At 40.2% G+C, this 19,088-nt stretch overlaps 1 protein-coding gene across 1 annotated transcript in view; it reads right to left on the bottom strand.

Moving 5' to 3' along the window:
• Window positions 1-235: 235 nt before the first annotated feature.
• Window positions 236-19,088, bottom strand: part of LOC110069398 (NFX1-type zinc finger-containing protein 1-like) — a 27,642-nt gene continuing 8,789 nt past the window's right edge. Inside the window, exons 8-26 of the mRNA XM_089287244.1 lie at window positions 18,937-19,022; window positions 18,242-18,319; window positions 15,870-16,138; window positions 15,081-15,173; window positions 14,273-14,416; window positions 13,856-13,993; window positions 13,227-13,353; window positions 11,673-11,766; window positions 10,607-10,824; window positions 9,313-9,461; window positions 8,951-9,062; window positions 7,823-8,127; window positions 6,745-6,948; window positions 6,334-6,417; window positions 4,820-4,993; window positions 4,351-4,416; window positions 3,793-3,856; window positions 3,485-3,559; window positions 236-2,972 (exon numbers count right to left, since the gene is read on the bottom strand). Of these exons, the coding sequence (XP_089143370.1) occupies window positions 1,813-2,972; window positions 3,485-3,559; window positions 3,793-3,856; window positions 4,351-4,416; window positions 4,820-4,993; window positions 6,334-6,417; window positions 6,745-6,948; window positions 7,823-8,127; window positions 8,951-9,062; window positions 9,313-9,461; window positions 10,607-10,824; window positions 11,673-11,766; window positions 13,227-13,353; window positions 13,856-13,993; window positions 14,273-14,416; window positions 15,081-15,173; window positions 15,870-16,138; window positions 18,242-18,319; window positions 18,937-19,022 (3,640 nt within the window). The 3' untranslated portion in view covers window positions 236-1,812. The remainder of the gene's footprint in view (window positions 2,973-3,484; window positions 3,560-3,792; window positions 3,857-4,350; window positions 4,417-4,819; window positions 4,994-6,333; window positions 6,418-6,744; window positions 6,949-7,822; window positions 8,128-8,950; window positions 9,063-9,312; window positions 9,462-10,606; window positions 10,825-11,672; window positions 11,767-13,226; window positions 13,354-13,855; window positions 13,994-14,272; window positions 14,417-15,080; window positions 15,174-15,869; window positions 16,139-18,241; window positions 18,320-18,936; window positions 19,023-19,088) is intronic.

The raw sequence follows: 19,088 nt of genomic DNA, 5'->3' as shown, positions 1-19,088 counted from the left end.
GAAAGGTGTAAACAGTCGTTACTGATACAACGAGCATCGAACCTGCTCGCTTTTTCTGTAACATGGGCTCGAGAAGGATGGACACAACTAACTTCAGGAATTTCATCGCTAGATGACTTTTCGCGTTCCCTCAGCGTTGAAAGAAACAAAATACACCGCAGCAAATGAAAGCGTAGCGGCCAGGGTTACGGCTTTTCGCAAGTAAATCAGGGGACAAATACGAGACCACAACACCGAGGTAAGGTAGTGGTTTATTGCACTGGATTTTCTTTAATTTACAGAATCAAAATACTAGTTCACCTTAACAACATTTTATAGCTAACCGCAGTCAGTCAGTCACTCAGTCAGTCAGTCAGTCAGTCAGACAGTCAGTCAGTTAGTCAGTGAGGCAGTCCGTCAAATAGGTGTTGATCTTTTTGTTTTGTTTTCCTGTCCAGACGGATATTCATCTTCACCGTAAAGAATGGGACCGAATGCTTGAGGAAGAAAAGTGGGAACCAGAGCAGATTGTAGCCAAGTTACCTACTTCCTTACAGTTCTTACGATAAGTTCAGAGCAGTGTGGCACAATGACTTGCTGTCTGTGGCAGGGTAGTGTAAGTGGAGACTGAACTTTTTGAAATAAACGAGCGGTTTTTAATTCACTATTATAACGCAAATATCTAGTGTAAATAGCCGTGCTAACACTGGAGGCTGTATGTAGGTAACTTATCAAACACGAAAGACCGTATTTGACCACATTCCCAAAGACCGAGAAGAGAGTTGAAAATATGACGCGCAACGGCGTATTTTTGACGAACAAATGTGGTCAAACTCTTTAGTGTTTCATATATCAATTCAATCGAAACTGAAACTAAGGAGAAAACGGAGAAAGAAAATCGCGAAACTCTACACTGATTAAGATCAGATATCCAAACACCGTTACGGTCATGATTTCCGTTCTCTAAACTTGATGAATTACTAATAAGTTTGAAAACAAACCTTAGCTTCCTAGGAACGTTTCAGAGAATCCGAAAGCTGTTAAAGTTCTGCAATGGCAATGTCGTGACCGAAAGTTCTGGAACTTCCGTGATCAAAATCGAATGGAAAGGGAGCTTTCAGGAGGAAATTTTCGAAAATTAGGGTATTCCTTATTATCTCTTTGGGAAATTCGGAAACATCATCCAAAATTTAAGCCCGAAATTATGGTCGAATGGAAAGCACCCTGTTTATAGCACGATCTCAAGTAGTTCAAATATATACAGCAATAACAACAAATTTGACAATCATTCTTTGATTTTTTGGTAAAGATGGCAAGGACAGCATTTCTTTTTCCAACATCCAACATAGGACGTTATACAATGGGACCGTGGGACCCCAGCTGAAAATGTGCTCTCCTTGATCTCATTTGCCCCCGGTATCCATTGCTTCACCAACAGTTTTTATGAGTTGTGTTTGCTATTGTCCTTATTGTCCTCGTCTATCTTCAACGGTCTTCCTTCGAGCTTTTGTTTATTCTTCCTTCTCAAAAAATGATTGTCGCAAAATTGTATTTAAATAAAACCTGCATTCTTATTGTGGTTCAACTCCCTAAATGTTGATATTTATTTCATGTCATTAAAAAGAGAATTCGTTTAGAAATTGATTAGCAATTGATCGTTTTTGCCCCATTTAAAACTCCAACCAACTAAACAGCCAATAATTGTAAAAAGACAAAAAAAAATAAACAAAGTAATGGCAGAAATTTTACACAGACCTTACACAAGCTTCAACTTGTGCTTCATAAGCACAAAATACATTCTTGTCACGATTTTCAAATACAGTAATGAATTTACTATTCTTGCTCGTCTGTTGGTTGTCCCTTGACGCCCACCTCGAGCCCAGTCTCTTCAAAAGGGCCTTTACCCGCGGCCATAGTTTCTTGCGTGGGTAAAGCTTCTTCTTTACAACTTTTCTTTTGGACATCAGAGCTGTCGCGTTCCTGAAGTGGTTTCCCTTCAGAAACTGAAGGTTGACCCTTGACTCCTACCTCCAGCCCAGTCTCCTCAAAAGGACCTTTACCCGCGGGCATAGTTTCCTGAGTGGGCAACGGTTCCTCTTTACAAGTCTCGGTTTGGACGTCAGAGCTGGCGCTTTCCTGAAGTGGCGTCCCTTCAGAAAGCTCTTTACGAGCTTCCTCGTCTTCCTTGACTTGTGTTGTATCCTCTGCCTCTGTTCGCTGTACTTTGCCAGGCCCGTGTGTTTCCTGTAGAGGCTGCTCCCCTCTGCCATCTCTCTGGTCTTCAATCTCGACCTTTGAATCCTCATTAGTTGGGTCTTTTGATTCCTGTCTGTCCTTAGCAAGTTCTTTTAAGTCGCCTTCTTGAAAAACGTGCCTTACATTTCTTTCTGGGTTTTCTTTCAGCTCGTCGTTTTTCGCTTTCGCTTCTTCGCTTTCCTGTACTGGCGCTTCCTTCATAAATTCATCTTCCATGACAAGTGTGCCAGACATACTGCTCTTTGGATTTTCAGATTCTTGCACAGGCTTTTCTTTCATGGTTTCCAACTTGCTGACATCAACAGACGTTTTCTCTGCTTCTGGGGTCTCTTGGGTGGGTTGCCTTGCCTCCTTGTCATCTGCTATAAATTCTTCGTCCGTAGCAGTCTTCTCAGTAAAGCTGTTTTGGGGGTTTTCTGTTTCTTGAACTGGTATTTCTTTCGCCTTTTCAATCTTGCTCGAATCAAGAGTCGATTTCTCCGCTTCTGGGGTCACCTGGGTGGGCATTCTTGCTTCCACGGTAGATTCCACATCAGCTCCATGACCTTCCCTTCCCGCCACCTGCACAGGCACAAAGCCTGGCCTTGTGTCAGCACTACCACCACCTCCCTCCATGCTTTGGGGCGGACATCCTTCTTGTGGTGTTGGCGACTTTGGATCGTGAGCAGGAATCTTTCCAGACGGCGGGATTGGCATTTCCAAATGCCGAGGGGGTCTCGTCCCTGATGCTGGATTTCCTAGAAAAGAAGAAACATGCTGAGGAAATACTGCAGTAAGAGGAGCGGTGTGCTGGACTCTGCATCAACAGCATCAAGCCTGGACGGGTATCGGATCTTAGTGTTGTATAATTACCTGGGAAACATTCCGAAAATGCGCGGAAATTACCTGCGATGGACTAGCATCTCATCAGCAGGGGGATTAAAAGAAAAGTCTTCTTCAGGGCAATGGCCCACTAAGTCGGAGTTTATCCCAGTTTCTGTAGCATGAAGGGACTAGGGGTATTTCTACTCTCTCCTGGACAGGGTGCTAGTCTATCGTAGGGTTACCCCCAGCAGTAAATTCGCCAGTATCTATTTATACAAATGGATGGAGAGAGGTACTTTGAGAGTAAGGTGACTTGCCCAAGAAGATATCGCAATGACCCTGAACAGGACTCGAACCAAATCGCTCGAGTCCAGCGCAGTAGCCGTGAGGCCACCGCGCCTCCGCTCCGCATGTTCCTAGCTGGCTATTTCTTGTATCAACTAACCTGGAGAAGTAGTGATTGTATTCACTGAGCCTTCGCCTCCCACGATAACTGTATGAGCATGTATCGTCGTGTTCGCTTGGAGAGGGAAAATATTAACAAAGAGTACTCAATTCACAATATCCTTCGAGGGTTGAACTTCGTCTCACTTTTGTTTTGCGTAAACCATATAGCTACAGCTAGGGGTGGTATCATTACTAACTAAATCTTCAAAGTTTCCTAGTTTTATCAGGTGCATTACTCATGTGCTGTCAAAGTCTACGTATAACAAGAAACGACCAAGCTGATTAAATCATGGACTATGTACTTACACGTGGGTTTCTCCCTAGTACTGACGCTTCCTTCCAATTGACTTTCAGAGAGCAATGCTGATTTCTATTTGATAAGACACAAAAAATCTATTGGTTAGAAGTTTAATATTCACTTTCATCCATCATGTATTTGGCAGCGAAGTACATTTGGTGTAAAAAAAATGTCTTATTTCGAAAGCAAACTCAGAAGTAGCACCATATCTTACAGCACAGACAAGGGACAAGTGACCACAAACTCACGCAAAAAACAAAAACAAAAACAAAAAAACGCGACATCAAAAACGTGGAGACGCGAGAACGTGTGCACAGCACGAATCAGAAACGCACGTGGCAAGACGCATTAGTATGCTTGTTGTTTTCCCAGCCAAGAATCTAAATACTACCCAAGCTGCTGAATCATTTCATCGCGAGTGTACGAAGAATTACATTCGGAGCCGGGAAAGATTATTGAAACAATCACAGCATACTTCAAACAATAAGAACTACTAGAACATAAACAAACGCCGCAAAGCATCCAGGATAAAAGTGGTTCCGCGATTTAAGCCTGTGCATACTTACGGGATTATCAACGAAAGGAAACCTTGATCCACGACGTTTCCTCTTCCACATAAAATCAGTAAGAACCTAAACAACATGAGAAACAATCCACTGATGAATGAACGTTTCCTTAATACTACTTATATATGGATGGAACATTCAAACTAACACTCGAATCTCCACTAATGGTGAGCTCACCAAAACGGCCAGGATCGTTTGATTCTACCGTCTCCCAATCTATATCTTTACTCTTAGTGAAATCTTCCCATTACAGCCACCTTTCAACAACAGGCAGTTATCTGGTCTTTGCCCCATTGAAGAGAGGCTCGGAGGAGGAGGAGGAGGAGGAGGCTCGAAGGAAGAAGAGGAGGAGGAGGAGGAGGAGGAGGAGAAGGACATTTAAATACAATGCTTCACACCATGTCCATGACAGTTTGCAACCTTGTTTGAAAAATGAGAATGAAAACCCTGATCCATATATCCCCCATACCTTCCACCCTTTCCTGGAAGCCTTTGCCAAGTGCGCGTGATTTCCAAATAGATACAGACCACACCGTGCCCGAGATATTGCCACACAGAGTCGATTCATTGATGACAAGTAGCCAATCTTTCCCTCCTTGTTGCTTCGGACCAAAGAAATGAGGATTATATCATTTTCTTGCCCCTGTAAAGAAACAGTGTTAACCAGTCAAAGGGACCCACTGGTAATCTCGTGGAATACATACATTAGCATTACCAGGCAGGTGCCATATACTTGTTCTATAGCGAGGAAGAGGGAAAGAAAATTTTTAACACACTATAAATTAAAGAAAGTTTTACTATATAGGTTTTTATTGTAAGTTATCTTTCTCACAAGTGAACATATGAAAGATCATATCTTTCTTAGTTACGTAGTTCGTTGGGTAATGTAATTAATGTATTCTTGTTAATATAGTTATGTATTCTTTGTGTAGTTTTTCACGCGACACCTAGGAAGACCATTTGTCATATAAAACTTAGTGGGATACCGAGTGGTAGCAAATTGTTAAAACGATATCCCAAACGTGAAGATATCATTCGATAACACTGAAGAAAAATTTCGTATCCTCGCGCGGCCACGTGGTATCCTCTATTTATATGATAGGATATAGTGTTTAAATAAAGATTGATGATGATGACGATGATGATGATGATGAAAAAGACTTATTTATCACACACATATCTGCGACGACAGTGACATCGATAAAGAGGGAATTTGCAATCTTTCAATTTGTCCGTTTCAGTTCATGCTACCGAAAACGTAGCAAAATGTTTCTGTTCACACAAGCGTTTCGTTTCATTTTAACATCTCCACCAATTCGTTTTCGTTTGAAAACCCATTAATGGACAATTTTTGAGGCCTTTTTGCTCCTAGCCCACCCTAAAAAGATCGGAAACGACGTTAGTGTTTTCAAGCGTCCGTTGTCACACCGCGTCTACAAAGACAGACTAAAAACATTGCATTTTTAAGTCAATACTTTTGAAAGTCTTCGTCTTTATTTTAATCGAAAGTTGTCGTTTGTTTGAGTGCGGAAGAACGAAACCCTGTAGAGTTACAAGAATCCTTGTTCGTTTAAAACGTTTAATCTGAAAATAAGTTTGATTTGCATGAAAATGAACGTGCAGGGGAAGCAATGCTTTCCCATGAAGATTCGTTTTCAACTCGGAAATAGCCTGTAGAGCGTTTTCACGCGGGGCATATTGGTATTCCCGAACAACAGGAAAGTTTTGCATTTTCTACATTGAAATGAAGATAATTTTCATTGTTTAGTCGCCGTAGTCGTCATGTCAAAGTGCGCTATTCCCAGAAACTAATTTTGTGATGTTCTGTGCAAGGTAACAAAAGGCGTAAACACGCTAAAACGACCTTTCGTTTATGGTCAGACTTCAAACACGACAAATCATACATGGATTAATGCCATAACATTTTCTTTACCACCTTTGAAAGTCAAACTATTTTCTATGGAAATGAAAAGGTTCACATACCTGAAAACTGTCGATTGTGGTGACGACTATATCTGCGAGAGCTGAAACATTTGAATTTTCAAATTGCTTCCTTATTTCCAGGACCTAGTTAGTTAACAGATACGGATTACCATAATGATTCGATTTCGCGCCCTAATTCCAGTAAGCGACCCCTTTGTAATAAGCTCTCCCACCCCTTCCCTTTTAGGCACCCTATTTCAATAACTTCCTTAATTGGGAAAGTGACATTAGACTTAGCTCGTCTCAGTAAGAGGTATCTGAGTTGAAGCAAGATTATTTGACTAAAGTACAACAGGGAACAACTCTGTGTGTTTCTTTTTTTTATTTTTCCCAAATTTAAATAGTGATTCATAGCGAGTATTCGCAGCTTAGCATGATACACATTCTACAACATCAGGTGTATGAACTTGCCTGTCCACGATAAGAGCAGAGAACTGTAATCTTTGATGGCGGAACCCCACCCTTTACACAGAATGTTGTTGCAACTTCCGTGATCTCTCTGGCCTCTCGAGTGTTTCGCTTGGACGTTTCGCTTGATTCACTTTCCCAAGTTGTGTGAGTCCAGAAGTACATGCTGGATTCAACACAAGCTGGAAAAACATTACCTTCGACCAGCTGGAACATAAAGACACATAAAAACATGCAGTTGCAATGCGAATGTCAGTCTGACAGATCAAAACCCTTTGTCATCCTCATTCCCAGAAACCGCGATGGAATACGAGACAAACACTCTGCGCATGCTCAGAGATCGCGATTCTTGCTGCTAACCAAAAGGACCGCGGTCTCTGAGAGAATTAACCCTTTATTTGACCTTGACAAGTGACACTGTTATTCAAATTAGTGAGATCACCAATTTTCAGAATACTGACTTTAATGTAAACTATTATCGTTGTAGTTGAAACGTCTTAAAAACCTAAGAGGAGTTGTTTAAAAAATTGGCCAATTTTCAGCTTTCAAACTGTCATAAAATCTCGAACTTAAATATCAAAGTTCTAAAAATAAGCAGTGTCACAAGTTTCGTCACGCTGTTATACTCTTTCTAGAGCCATTTTGGTAAACGACCATTCCCTACATTTGACAAGTTCAAGGTAATAGGCTTTGCTAAGGACTTAATAGTACAAAGGTTTTGCTAAATCTAAGTAAGAGTTATTATAAGAAACCCAAAAACAAATTCCCCTGTCATGTTAACTAGAGACACTAAAGAAGAAACTGCAATAACTAGACAGGAATCATTGGCGGAAACATTGAGGGTAGGAACCTTTCCACAGAATCCCTGGGCGTGGGAACATTTTCATAGAGTCCCTGGATGTGGAAACTTTTTCATAGAACCCTTGCGCAGGTGGGGGAAACAACTGACTAGTGCATAATCAGTGTCGTAGGTAGTAACAGGCTAACCGAGGCACTTGCTTTTTTTTTTTTTTCATTTTTGCTGTTTAGTCATCATAAACACCCCAAATACCTAAGAAGAGACTTTAACCATGGACATTACCTTAGGATTTGTCTTAAGATCGCTGTAAATCTTGAGCTCTCGAAGCAAGTCAACAATCTCATCTCTCATTCGACACTGGAACCCAAGTTGTTTGTGAGGGACCTTGCAGTTGACAAGTCTCTCGAACATAGACAGGTCGAGATGATGGTGTTTCCTGAGTCTGTGGAAGTGCACTACAGGTTTCAGCTGTTTGTGATCGCCAATCATGATAAGGTGCTGTACAGAGGGTGGTATAACGGCCACAAGCTGTCCTTCAAGGATTTCAGCAGCTTCTTCCACAATCATAACAGCAGGTTTTATGTCGGCTGCAAAGAAATTACGTTTTTACGTGAAGAGAGACACGAGCAAGTAAAACTTCTCATGATCTCTATTTAGGACATTTTCTGAATGAATATATGTTACGCAGAAATAATCTCCATGAAACTTAGGCGTACCAATTACACGTACACAAGTACGCCACCAACAAACACCTTAGATAGTTGTGCCAGCATCAGAGCTCCCTTAATTTGCCTGTGAACAGTTTCCTTAGTGGGGGGTTGGTTGAAAAGAACAAATACCCCTCACATCCCACCCTCTCTCGTAGATTGCTGATCTTTCTACCGAATCTGTTCCTGAACAAAGAGCTTGTCAAAGCCTACTAGCACTCGTTCAAACTCCTCCACAAGGAATTCTTCCATTTGCTTGTGTTAAGCGTTCATAGGACTATATCACAGAGGAACTAATCGCAGTCTTAACGATAATGGTCAAATACTATGAAATTCCGGTAGGCCCTGAGATTGGGATATTATGGGTTATTATCGGAAGGAATTATTATAGAGTAAGAGTATTAGAGTCTGGCCCTATACCCACATAGGCTTATGGTCAAAATCTAAAAAATCTAATCTCTAAGAGTATTAGAGTATTTCTACACCCCCTGGAAGGGATGCTAGTCTGTCGCAAGGTTATCCCCAAGTATTTGATTCATTCGTACCCAATTACACCCCTGGGCGGAAAGAGGCACTGTAAGAGTTCAGTATCTTGCCTAAGGACACAACAGGCTAGAGTTCTAACTCAGAGCGCCTGATCCAGAGACAAACAGACAATATAGTCACCACAAAAGACACAAGAAATACTCGTATTCTAAGTTACCTAGTATGTTTGCTCTTATTGTGGCACCAGTCACAGTCATACCGATAACATCGCATCTTTTCATGACTTCAATGTCGTGATGATTTCTCAGCTCCTTAAACTGATGATGTATCTGTTGGTGAATGAAACAAAGTGTCATTATCCAGATATGTACAAACGCTGTACTGCGTTTCTCCGACTCTTACTGGATAAGTCAAGAGAAACCTTGCTCCTTGGCAACCGTCACGCAACGCTGTGTCACGCAACTCTTTTTGGGAGAGAGGTGTTCAATACGGCTGCAAAGGACACCAAAAAGGAAGCAATTTCTAAGACAAATTTCTCGCAAATTTTCAAAGTGACAAACATAAGGCATGTTCCCATACCTCCGTGTACTCGCTGCTGACATCTAGGAAGTCACGACTGGCCTTCTTATAGTTCCTGCTTTGGAAAACGTAAACAAGCTGGACTTTTTCATTTTCATCAAGCTCCCACACTTTAACAGCGTCCAAAAGATTTTTATGAGGCTTCACCTCTATAAAGAAAGATTGCATTCTACATTTTATACCAGTGATGGCGCTCACACAGAGGTCTAGAATGTCATACAATACGATACAATACAAATTATACTGACAAACCCTGAAGGACGCTTTTCAGCCCCGATTGTCACAAAGGCTGAGGTCTAATGTTACCTATCTTAAAGATAAATCATTGCCTAGTTAATGTGCGGCTTTCTCCCAGGCCTTCACGGTCATTAGGCCACCTCTGAGTTGGCTTCTGCCTCTGTGTCAAAACGAGTCTTCGAGTGAAGCCATTCATTTGAAAATGTGCTCCGCCTACAGGCTCATTTACATGCAAATCAAACTCATTTTCATATGAAAGGTTTTTCACGAAGACTCGTTTTAAAACAGAGGCACAAGGCAACTCGGAAATGGCCCATTGATTTCGGTGACATATCCAGGACGAAGGGCCTCGGACCACGTGACCCGAAAACGACTGACCGAGGAAAAATATCGAGGCCTAGGAACTGGGTAAGATAAATCAGTAAATCACTAACCAGAGTGCTCTTCAGGCTGACCAGAATGTAGTAAATTTTTACTTCGAGTCTTTTGGAAAATCAGTATTTTGGAAAATCATCTGCGCGAGTCAAATTACAAATAACAAGTACAAATGTAAAGGGATACTACTACAAACTAAAATGTCTGTCAAAGACTAATTCATTATCCAACGATTTAATCACTTTTGTGGTGTTTCGTGCTGTCCTATAGTCAAAGCGAGTAACAAGACTATAGAAAACCTGCTAACAACTGTACTCCTTAATTCCACGCATTATTTGTATTCTACTACACGTAGTTGGTGAAGATGGAATTTTAGACCAGCAGTACAACGTTTCTCTCTGATCAAAATCTATTCTTGTCCCAAGAGCCCGCTTTCCTTATGGTCAGCACCAACGACGAGAACTCTGGCCAGTACCGATTACTTTACAATGTGCAGTGCGCTCATATTCGATTATCAACCAATCAGCATTTAGCTAAAGTCCTTGAATCACGGACTTTCAAAATTGGTATTGGTACTACTGCTGGCCAGAAAAAAGCAGTCTCTGGGTACGATTGATCAACATATAAAACATAATTATAGGATTTGTAGGATTGTTATGACAAAGCAGCATAAACACTTTACTTGTTTCATCGACGCAAATCAGCCTGCGGGACGAAATCTCCGCACCACTGACAGCGTTTTTCAAGTCAGTGACTTCTTCTTTCACGAATCCTTCTTCCTCTTCATCTTTGTCAACAGCAAGGAGTCGTTCTTTTTCCTCCACAGAAGGGTCCCTGAAGTCGTTGGGATTTTCCTGGTCTTGCTCGTCTTTGCTTTTTTGTTTAGCAATACCAACAGACCTAAAATTAACGCATTCAACGAGTCTCTGAGTTCTACTGTTTTTATTCTTATTGTTATTTTTTATTTTTTTGATGCTTTTAATATAAAAAATAAATTAAGACATATCACCATTCCTCATTTATTTAGCTTTAAAAAAATCTACACTTATGGTAGCTTTTTCTCATAACTTTCCACGCAGAAACGGTAGTTACTGCCTCAAAAAAAAAAAAAAAAAAATAGTAATAATAATAATAATAATAATAATAATAATAATAATAATAATAACTTGGCGTATCCATTCAATCAACGAACAAAGTAGTGTGAAACATAACGCAAAGAATACATTTAACCATATCAACTAGGAATACATCAATTAACCATTAACTAATGAACTACTTAACTGTCTAAGAAAGATAACATACAATAAAAACCTTTATAGTGTATTAAAAATAATCTTCTTCATTCAGTGAGGTTCTACAATCATTTAAACTACGCAGGTGTCTGATTTCCGAGGGAATCTTGTTCCACAGAACAGATCCTCTGTGGTGTAGGCTCCTCTTGCATACTCAGTTCCCCGTCTGGACACATTCGTTACCTTCAAACCTGTGTCTCATTAAACATAATCTGCTATGGCACAAGCCAAACGCCGGCGCCCGGCGGTTGATTATGTTCATTTTTCCTCAAATAAAGCCACAAACCCAACCAAATATTGAAATAATTTACACGCTAACGGCAAAGATGAAATTCTCGATTAGCAAGTACAAAAACTACATGGCAAAAGACTAGGTTGTGTCTGAAGTCATTCCCAGGAAAAACAATGTATAGTGTTAAATCTCACTTATCATTTTCTATAACTAGTTCGACATACCTGGTTTTCTGCTCTGGGACATCCTTTTCACCAGCAAAACGATTAAAGACCTCTTGCGAAGGAAGCCATTCTCCCAGTGCCTTTTCCACAAGTTCTGAATTTTTAAACAATAGAAATATTAACACTGATCTACCTACTACATAAGCAAAATACGACCACGGATTCACCTGTAGTGTTTTGCGTGAGGTCTTATAGAGTTGATCTTAAAGTTAAATGCATTTCATCAATTTTTATATAAAATAAATGTATGGAATCACATTAATTTCATAAAAAAAAGTCTTCCTACGAGTCGTCAAGGCTAACTAATTACAAAATTTTCGTAAGAACTATTACATTACGTAGATTGCATGTTTAAATTGTCCTGTTATCACAATCATAATTTCAAACAAGAAGTTAGAACCTAGTTCCTTCGCAGCTGATGTTGTGCAACAATCCCAGTCCCCACGCAGCTACTTCAAACCGACATACATTCCTTCCACATTGGTTACCATTTGCCATGGCCATTTGCCATTTGGACCACCGCCTAGTTATTGCACACGCTGAATCAGTCACAGAGTATAGCAGCTTGCTCTCTTGATGTTTTCTTTCCCGGGAAAACCCTGAGCTGCCATTTGATTGGTAGATATTTTTGGTGCGAAAATCTTATAGGAAAGAAAGTGGGACTCATTGAAGAAAGAGATGTTTGTCGGTTTGAAGTAGCTGAGTGGGGGCGAGGGCCTTTGAGTGACATCGGCCCTAGAGGCTGCGAAGGAAACTATTAAAAACCCAGAGGTTATGACCTTCTGTCAAACCTGTCCCCCATGAAAAGAAGAAAGCCAATTCCCAATTCCCTCTTTGAGACTTGCCTGCAGGGAATCATGGTACAGTGTAACCCCGCCTGACGGTCACCTCGTTAATACGGTCACCTGGTTATCACAGCCGCTTCTTTTGTCCCGGCGAAACATCCATACATTTTCTTATAAAAGAATCCCTTTAATGTGGCCAGCCCATAGCCTGCGAACGCAGACGTATTTCCGGCTATCACTTGGTACCGCGGAACAAAGTAACAGCCGGAAATACGTCTGGGTTCGCAGGCCAGCCACCCCGGTAATACGGCCAACGGCCACATTCTGAAACCCCAATCTGTATGATCCTACATAGTTCTACCCCGTTCATACGGCCACTCAAACCAGTCATGTTCATCTTTCCATTGCTCATATTGTATGTAGTGGCTAAAGTTTCGATTTTTGAAAATGATATCTGTATTCCGGATGCTTATTGAAAAAACAGTTGTTTAGAAGTGCAACTGTGATATATCTGTTAGTTTCTGTTAAGACGTTACCAAATTTGGACCAGTCATGAAATTTGACCCAACCCCATTAATACGGCCACCCCTTGGTACGGCCAAACATTATGGGCCCATTGGTGACTGTATTGACAGGGTTACACTGTAGTTGTATTCATCATCTTAGACTGGAAATTTGTTTTGATGACTACAACTACCATGATTCCCTGCAGACACATCTCATAGAGGGAATGAGAAATTTAAATAAACTAGTTTTAATGAATGTGCACCTCTGAGACGGGACTTGCTACTGTAATTATGATCTTTCTCTTTAAGCAAAGTCTCCACTTCTGCTCTGTCAACTGTCGTCTTCTCATTATCCACCAGAAGGCTTCTAGTCTGCTCATCTGAAGCTTCCTTGTCGACAAAATTGAATCAAAAGTTAGACATTCAACCCGAGACGAACAAGGACTTTACATTGTTGTTTCTAAAGTGAGTAGTTTAAGAGAAGATCAAGGTAAGAGAGTAACGTCCACAGAAGAACTGCGTACCATGTCTAAAAAGAACTTAAAAGGGATTACCAATATCAACAACAACCACAACAAAAAAATGTTCTGAAATGCTTGAATAACTACTTAACTCTACACCCGTGTTATCTATTTATCAATCGGGCAGTATCCAGTTGGAATCGCACTTTATTTGTCCGCAAGCACAAGCAATTGAAATGGCGACACAATTTGGAAACATCTCAGTGTGAAGTGGATACTTAGATATAACATGTATGTATCTTTTTTGCTAAAAAAAATGAATTTCACATCAGGTGCGTGCTTTGAAGGAGTATGCGTAGGTCAGTGGGAGGTTCAAACAAAGAATTTTAAACACGATATATGTTGAGATGGATATATGCAATTCTTCATACTTCCAAGAACATATCTGCATTGAAAATGCTGGAAAATCTAAGCTTCTCGAACGCTCTCCTGACTTCAGATTGCATGCCCCAAAGTCTTCCAAGCAGCTTTCTCTTTTGCCTGAATTGTTCAGGCCTGGAACGTCCCACCTTTAAAAAGAAAAAAACACAATTATTAACAGTTAGAGTACATATATAAATACACAATTAATCAAGTTTGCAAGGGTGCCTTGGCAGGCGTTCCTTTATAGGTTCATTCAGAGGTGCCACCATGGACAGGAAAAGTTCACCCAAGTAAAGCAGTAGTGGTACTGCAAACACCGTCTGTTTACAAGTGTTCTAAAGTGGATTGTGAGGTATGTTTGCAGGACATTTTGTAAATGCAGAATGTGTTTTATGTTTATATTTATGATTTATCAGCCAACAGACCTCTCTCAACGAACATTGCTTCAACCTTTCATCAGCATCTTCAGCTACAGTGCCAACACGAACAATCTTCACATTAGGAGATGAGACTTTCTTTATACAATCCAATAAGAAATTGTTTAAGGCAAAATTCTTATAAGTCACAACCTGTAAATAATCAATTGGCACACCAAAACAAAAGTGAGAGGAAACCATTCACAAATAATATTGAACATATATACCTACAGTGATGTTTAGTGTTCTCTCTACTAACTTTGGTACACATCTAATCACCAAAGCGACAACACGTTAAACTCTTGAGAGTATAATATCCCTTCAGTGATTCGACTCTATATTCACCACTTATACCATACCATAAAAAATATAGCCAATCAAAAGACAGGAAAGCCATTGTATACTCGAAGATATTACACCCAAACTTCCTATCTTGGACTGCATTGATCATGCTAGCCACTTTATTTTCTATGACATGAAAGGCTAAAGGTCTGTGTGTACACTGAGAAATTAATACAAGTGACAAGGGGTCCACAGGAAAAGAGATTTACGGCTGTTCATCGATGTTAAAGCAATCCGGTCACATGGCATGGCATTAATTATGCTGGGACGCAAGTTACACAATGGGTCTTCCAAGACAAAGGAACTTGTACCAGTCCAGCCCGACTTTCCTTTGTTTTAAAAATCCCACTGTGTAACTTGCATCCCGGCATAATTAATTCCGTACCATGTGACTGGATCGTGCAAAGGGCCTATTTGGTTGTTCTGAGCATCTAAAAAGCACATTTCTTGTACACTCAACAAGTCCATATCTTACCAGAATGGGTCCATGATTCTGTGGTACATTCATGGACAAAAGAAGGTGAACTAAAGCCACACCCACAAACGATTTTCCAGTTCCTGGAGGGCCCTGAACAAAATAAAACCACCAAACATAGCAAACCACTGTAAAAATCCATAAAGTACATTGTTAAATACCATACAAGCCTCTGAATCAGTTCACTGACTTTGTTTCGACTGTACCTCACTGGCAGTCTTCCCATGGAATTTACAAGATCAACTGATGAGAGACAGGCCAAGGAACACCTGGCAACAGGATCTTAGAAGTGACATGAAGACGATTGTGTATACCTGGATGCAACTGGAGAGGCAGGCTCAGGACAGGGGAGGTGGAGAGACATCATTGGTGGCCTCAGTGTGCCACCAAGAAGAGCAATGGGCACTTAGGAAAAATACCTCAAAAGGAACTTAGTCTGTTCACTGGACAATATACAGCTTAAAACCACAATCTTTTAGAGAGGAAGCTACATCAGCCTTAGCTGGTTTTCATTCGGGTCCTCAGATATCCTGGTCGAGTTGGAATTTGGAGATGTTGGTTTTTGCGGAGGGAGGAAAAGCAGAGAACCTAGAAAAAAGCTCTCAGAGTAAAGCGAGAACCAACAACAAACTCAACCCACATATGGCACTGGGTTGGAATCGAACCTGGTCCACATTGGTGGGAGCCAAGAGCTCTCATCACCACTGTGCCAACCTTGCTCCACTATGCTTAACATTGTATTGCACAATACTGAATGTAAACTTTCAAATAATACTTTTGGGATTTTACCTGAATCAACACAAGCTTGTTCTTTAATGCCAGCTCCACTGCAGCAAGCTGTGTCTCATCAAGCCTGGATTTACAACTGCTGTTTAGCCGTATTCTTTCGAAGTCCTTCAGGAGTGAGTAGTTAGAAGACTCTCCTTTGTAACAAAGCAGCGAGTCTCTGTCAAAAATGATACCCCAATCAGGAGGGCTCTTGATTTCATTGATGTATTCTGCTGGCTCCATGTAATCTGGGTTTGGATCAACCAAGAATTCCTTGAATGGAACATGATCTGAAAACAACACAAAACAAAGTGTAAAAAAAGTCTGCATACAAGCCAAGTCAGGTCCATCAGGCAGAGCTTATCCCGGTTTCCGTAGCATGAAGCAACTAAGAGTATTTCTACTCCCCCTGGATGGGATGCTGGTCCATCGCAGGGTTACCCCCAGCATTAAGTTCACCGGTATACCCATTTATACACCTGGGTGGAGAGAGGCACTGTGAGAGTAAAGTGTCTTGCCCAAGAACAAAACACAATGTCCCGGGCCAGGCTTCGAACCTGGACCACTCGATCTGGAGACATGCGCACTAACCATGAGGTTACTTTGCTAGCAGAGAAATACATGTAATTCTGCTCTCTTTTGGTGGAGTTCATGAACAATTTTCTTTTCGACAGTTTATAGTATGGTGGAGTTGTATATTTAAAACTTTACTGTCAGTAATTTTAAAGGTGTTCCTATGACTTACACTGATATAGAACTACACATACATGTATAAGAACCTCCCTGCGATCAAATGATCTTCCTTTGTTAGTAGTACCTTGAACAAAGTTTAAGACCTTTGGTGATCATGCATTTGCCCATGCTGGGCCAGTGGAACAAGCTTCCAAATCATATCCAGATGGCACCAAACTTAAACTCTCTTAAAAGACGGCTTAAGACATTACTTTTTTTTATTTTAAAAAGCGTATGACATTTAATGATAATTTAAAAATCTGATGTTAAATATCTGATGAAAATTTAAAGAGGAACAATGTTGGTTTATTCAAAATGGAACTTTTCATTTCTCCAATAAACAAGAACTAATCTAATTATAAAATACATGTAGTCACATTGAGTCACTGAATAGTGCATTCTTATTCACATCAATCCAATACACAATGTAATCGATAATACAACGGAAAAGCGTTTCAACACGAAGTATTGAAGGTAGAGATTGTTACTCGGTCGAAATTTATATCCTTCATTGGTGACTGAGTCATCTCAAAGACTGATGAAATTTAATGGCGGTTTCAGTAAGTACCACAGAGACGGAGGCAATAATTGCAAAGTTTCTTCTCCCACAAATTTACTAGTTTTACATGTAACTAATGCAGGAAAGTTTGGGCTGAATATGAACTTTTTGTTCCCCTCATAGAAGAGGAAATAAGCAAGCTGGTAAGGAGAAGCAATATGTTTCCATTCTTTATTTGAATCCTGGCAAACACACAATAGTTATAAAACAGCAGAGTGGTGATTCCAGAAGATATCCAGTCACAGTGTAGCATTCTTTCCACTAAAAAAGAAATCCCTGACGCTACCTGAAATTTATTATAGTTGTTATCCCTGGTCAAAACCAGAGTGTCGTATCACTCAAAAAAAATGTGCAGATCTGAACTCGAGAATGCTAGAACAAAAGAGTCTTACATGTTGTGTTAGTACCACAAGAAAAACCACTCTAAGTTTGTGTGTGACCCTGTATGAAAAGTACCTCTCACCTACCATATAGTTGACACTGATGCTAACTAATCTGCACAGGTGTTTTGAGCAAATTGCTTTCAATCTTAAGATAATAGCACCACAAGAATAGCACAAGATTTGTGATAAAAAATATAGTTTTGCCATGTTTTCTAATAAGCAACGGAAGTATAATTAACAATTATTCACCGAAGTGGAGGTAAATATCCACCACTTTCACCAACACTGAGGTGAATAATTGTTTTAGTATACACCACACAAGCTGAATAACTACCGCACTGAAGAGTAACTTAATTTGTTTGAGAGCAACTTTATTTGAAACGGGAAGCCATTTTGTTTTTCTTTGGGTGCTTGCAGGTGAATAGTACTTGGCTAACCACCTCCAAGCTAGCCAATCAGCATGCGCAAAAAGTATCATTCACTTGTGGTATATACTGACACATTTTGCATAATGTACTCAGGTACCTACCCAACCGTGCCCCCCTTTCCATAAGGCTCAATGATTAATTATACAAACATTAAAGTTTACACCTTATGGCGTTAGTGCCTTAACGAACAGCAGCCCTCTAAACCATCCCAATAATGCACTCTGCACTAAAAACTGTTGAAGTAATGATCTGTATCCATTCATAAATTTAATATACAAGGGATAATTGAACCTTTGTGCTGTAAAACTTCCATGGCTGGAGCAAAGGCACGGTAGAAGGTTTGGCTCTCTGCCATGAATGCTCTTTCATCTAGTAGAGATCACACAGCATAATTTTACAAAATTTATGTGACAATTTTGTACTGAAGATACATGCCTTTTTCTGTCTGGAGTAAGAATTAAGTCTTAAGAATTGAGTTTTATCCTTGTAATGTAAGATTTACATGGTAAATAGTGTAAATGGTAGATTAAAATGTTGTATTGTATTGTATTGTGTTGTGTTGTGTTGTGTTGTGTTGTATCGTATTGTATCGTATCGTATCGTAAGTAGAATAAGGATTAAGTGTCATATTGTAAGTAGAGTAAGTACAACGTAAGCAACTATGTGTTTTGCAATAAAATAATAAAATAAATAAAAAAAAGAATTAAGTGTTACTGGAAGCCTAAGTAGCTTACTAGACTGGCACGTAATGATTCCAACTTCCACAGCATGCTGGCAGAATCTTAGAATGTTACTACTGCGCCCTTCCCCAGGGGGAAGCATGGTGGCCAGCGAGCTAAGGTTTAATGGCTGGACTCTGGATGAAGTGCTTTCGGCTGGTACCCTAGTTATTACAGAAGTATTTGTTTCTTACAGACAACAGATCGAGCATGATACACTTCAGATAGCTACATGTACATTGCTAAAGAATAGGTGACTATACTTACTTCTGTGTGTAATCTCCTGCATCTTTGCAATAAACTCTGCTTCAGATAGCTTGTTTGCTTTGTCACAAAGACTGATCTTTACAATCCTGAAGTTCAAACATTAATGCGAGGTGAAGATGAAGTGTCTGATCAAGTTGTCATGAATCCAAAAT

The sequence above is a fragment of the Orbicella faveolata genome, unplaced genomic scaffold, assembly GCF_042242905.1.
Source record: "Orbicella faveolata isolate gen_17 unplaced genomic scaffold, um_ofav_v1 contig_14, whole genome shotgun sequence".
Lineage (NCBI taxonomy): Eukaryota > Metazoa > Cnidaria > Anthozoa > Scleractinia > Merulinidae > Orbicella > Orbicella faveolata.
This window is presented reverse-complemented; position numbering and strand designations above follow the sequence as displayed.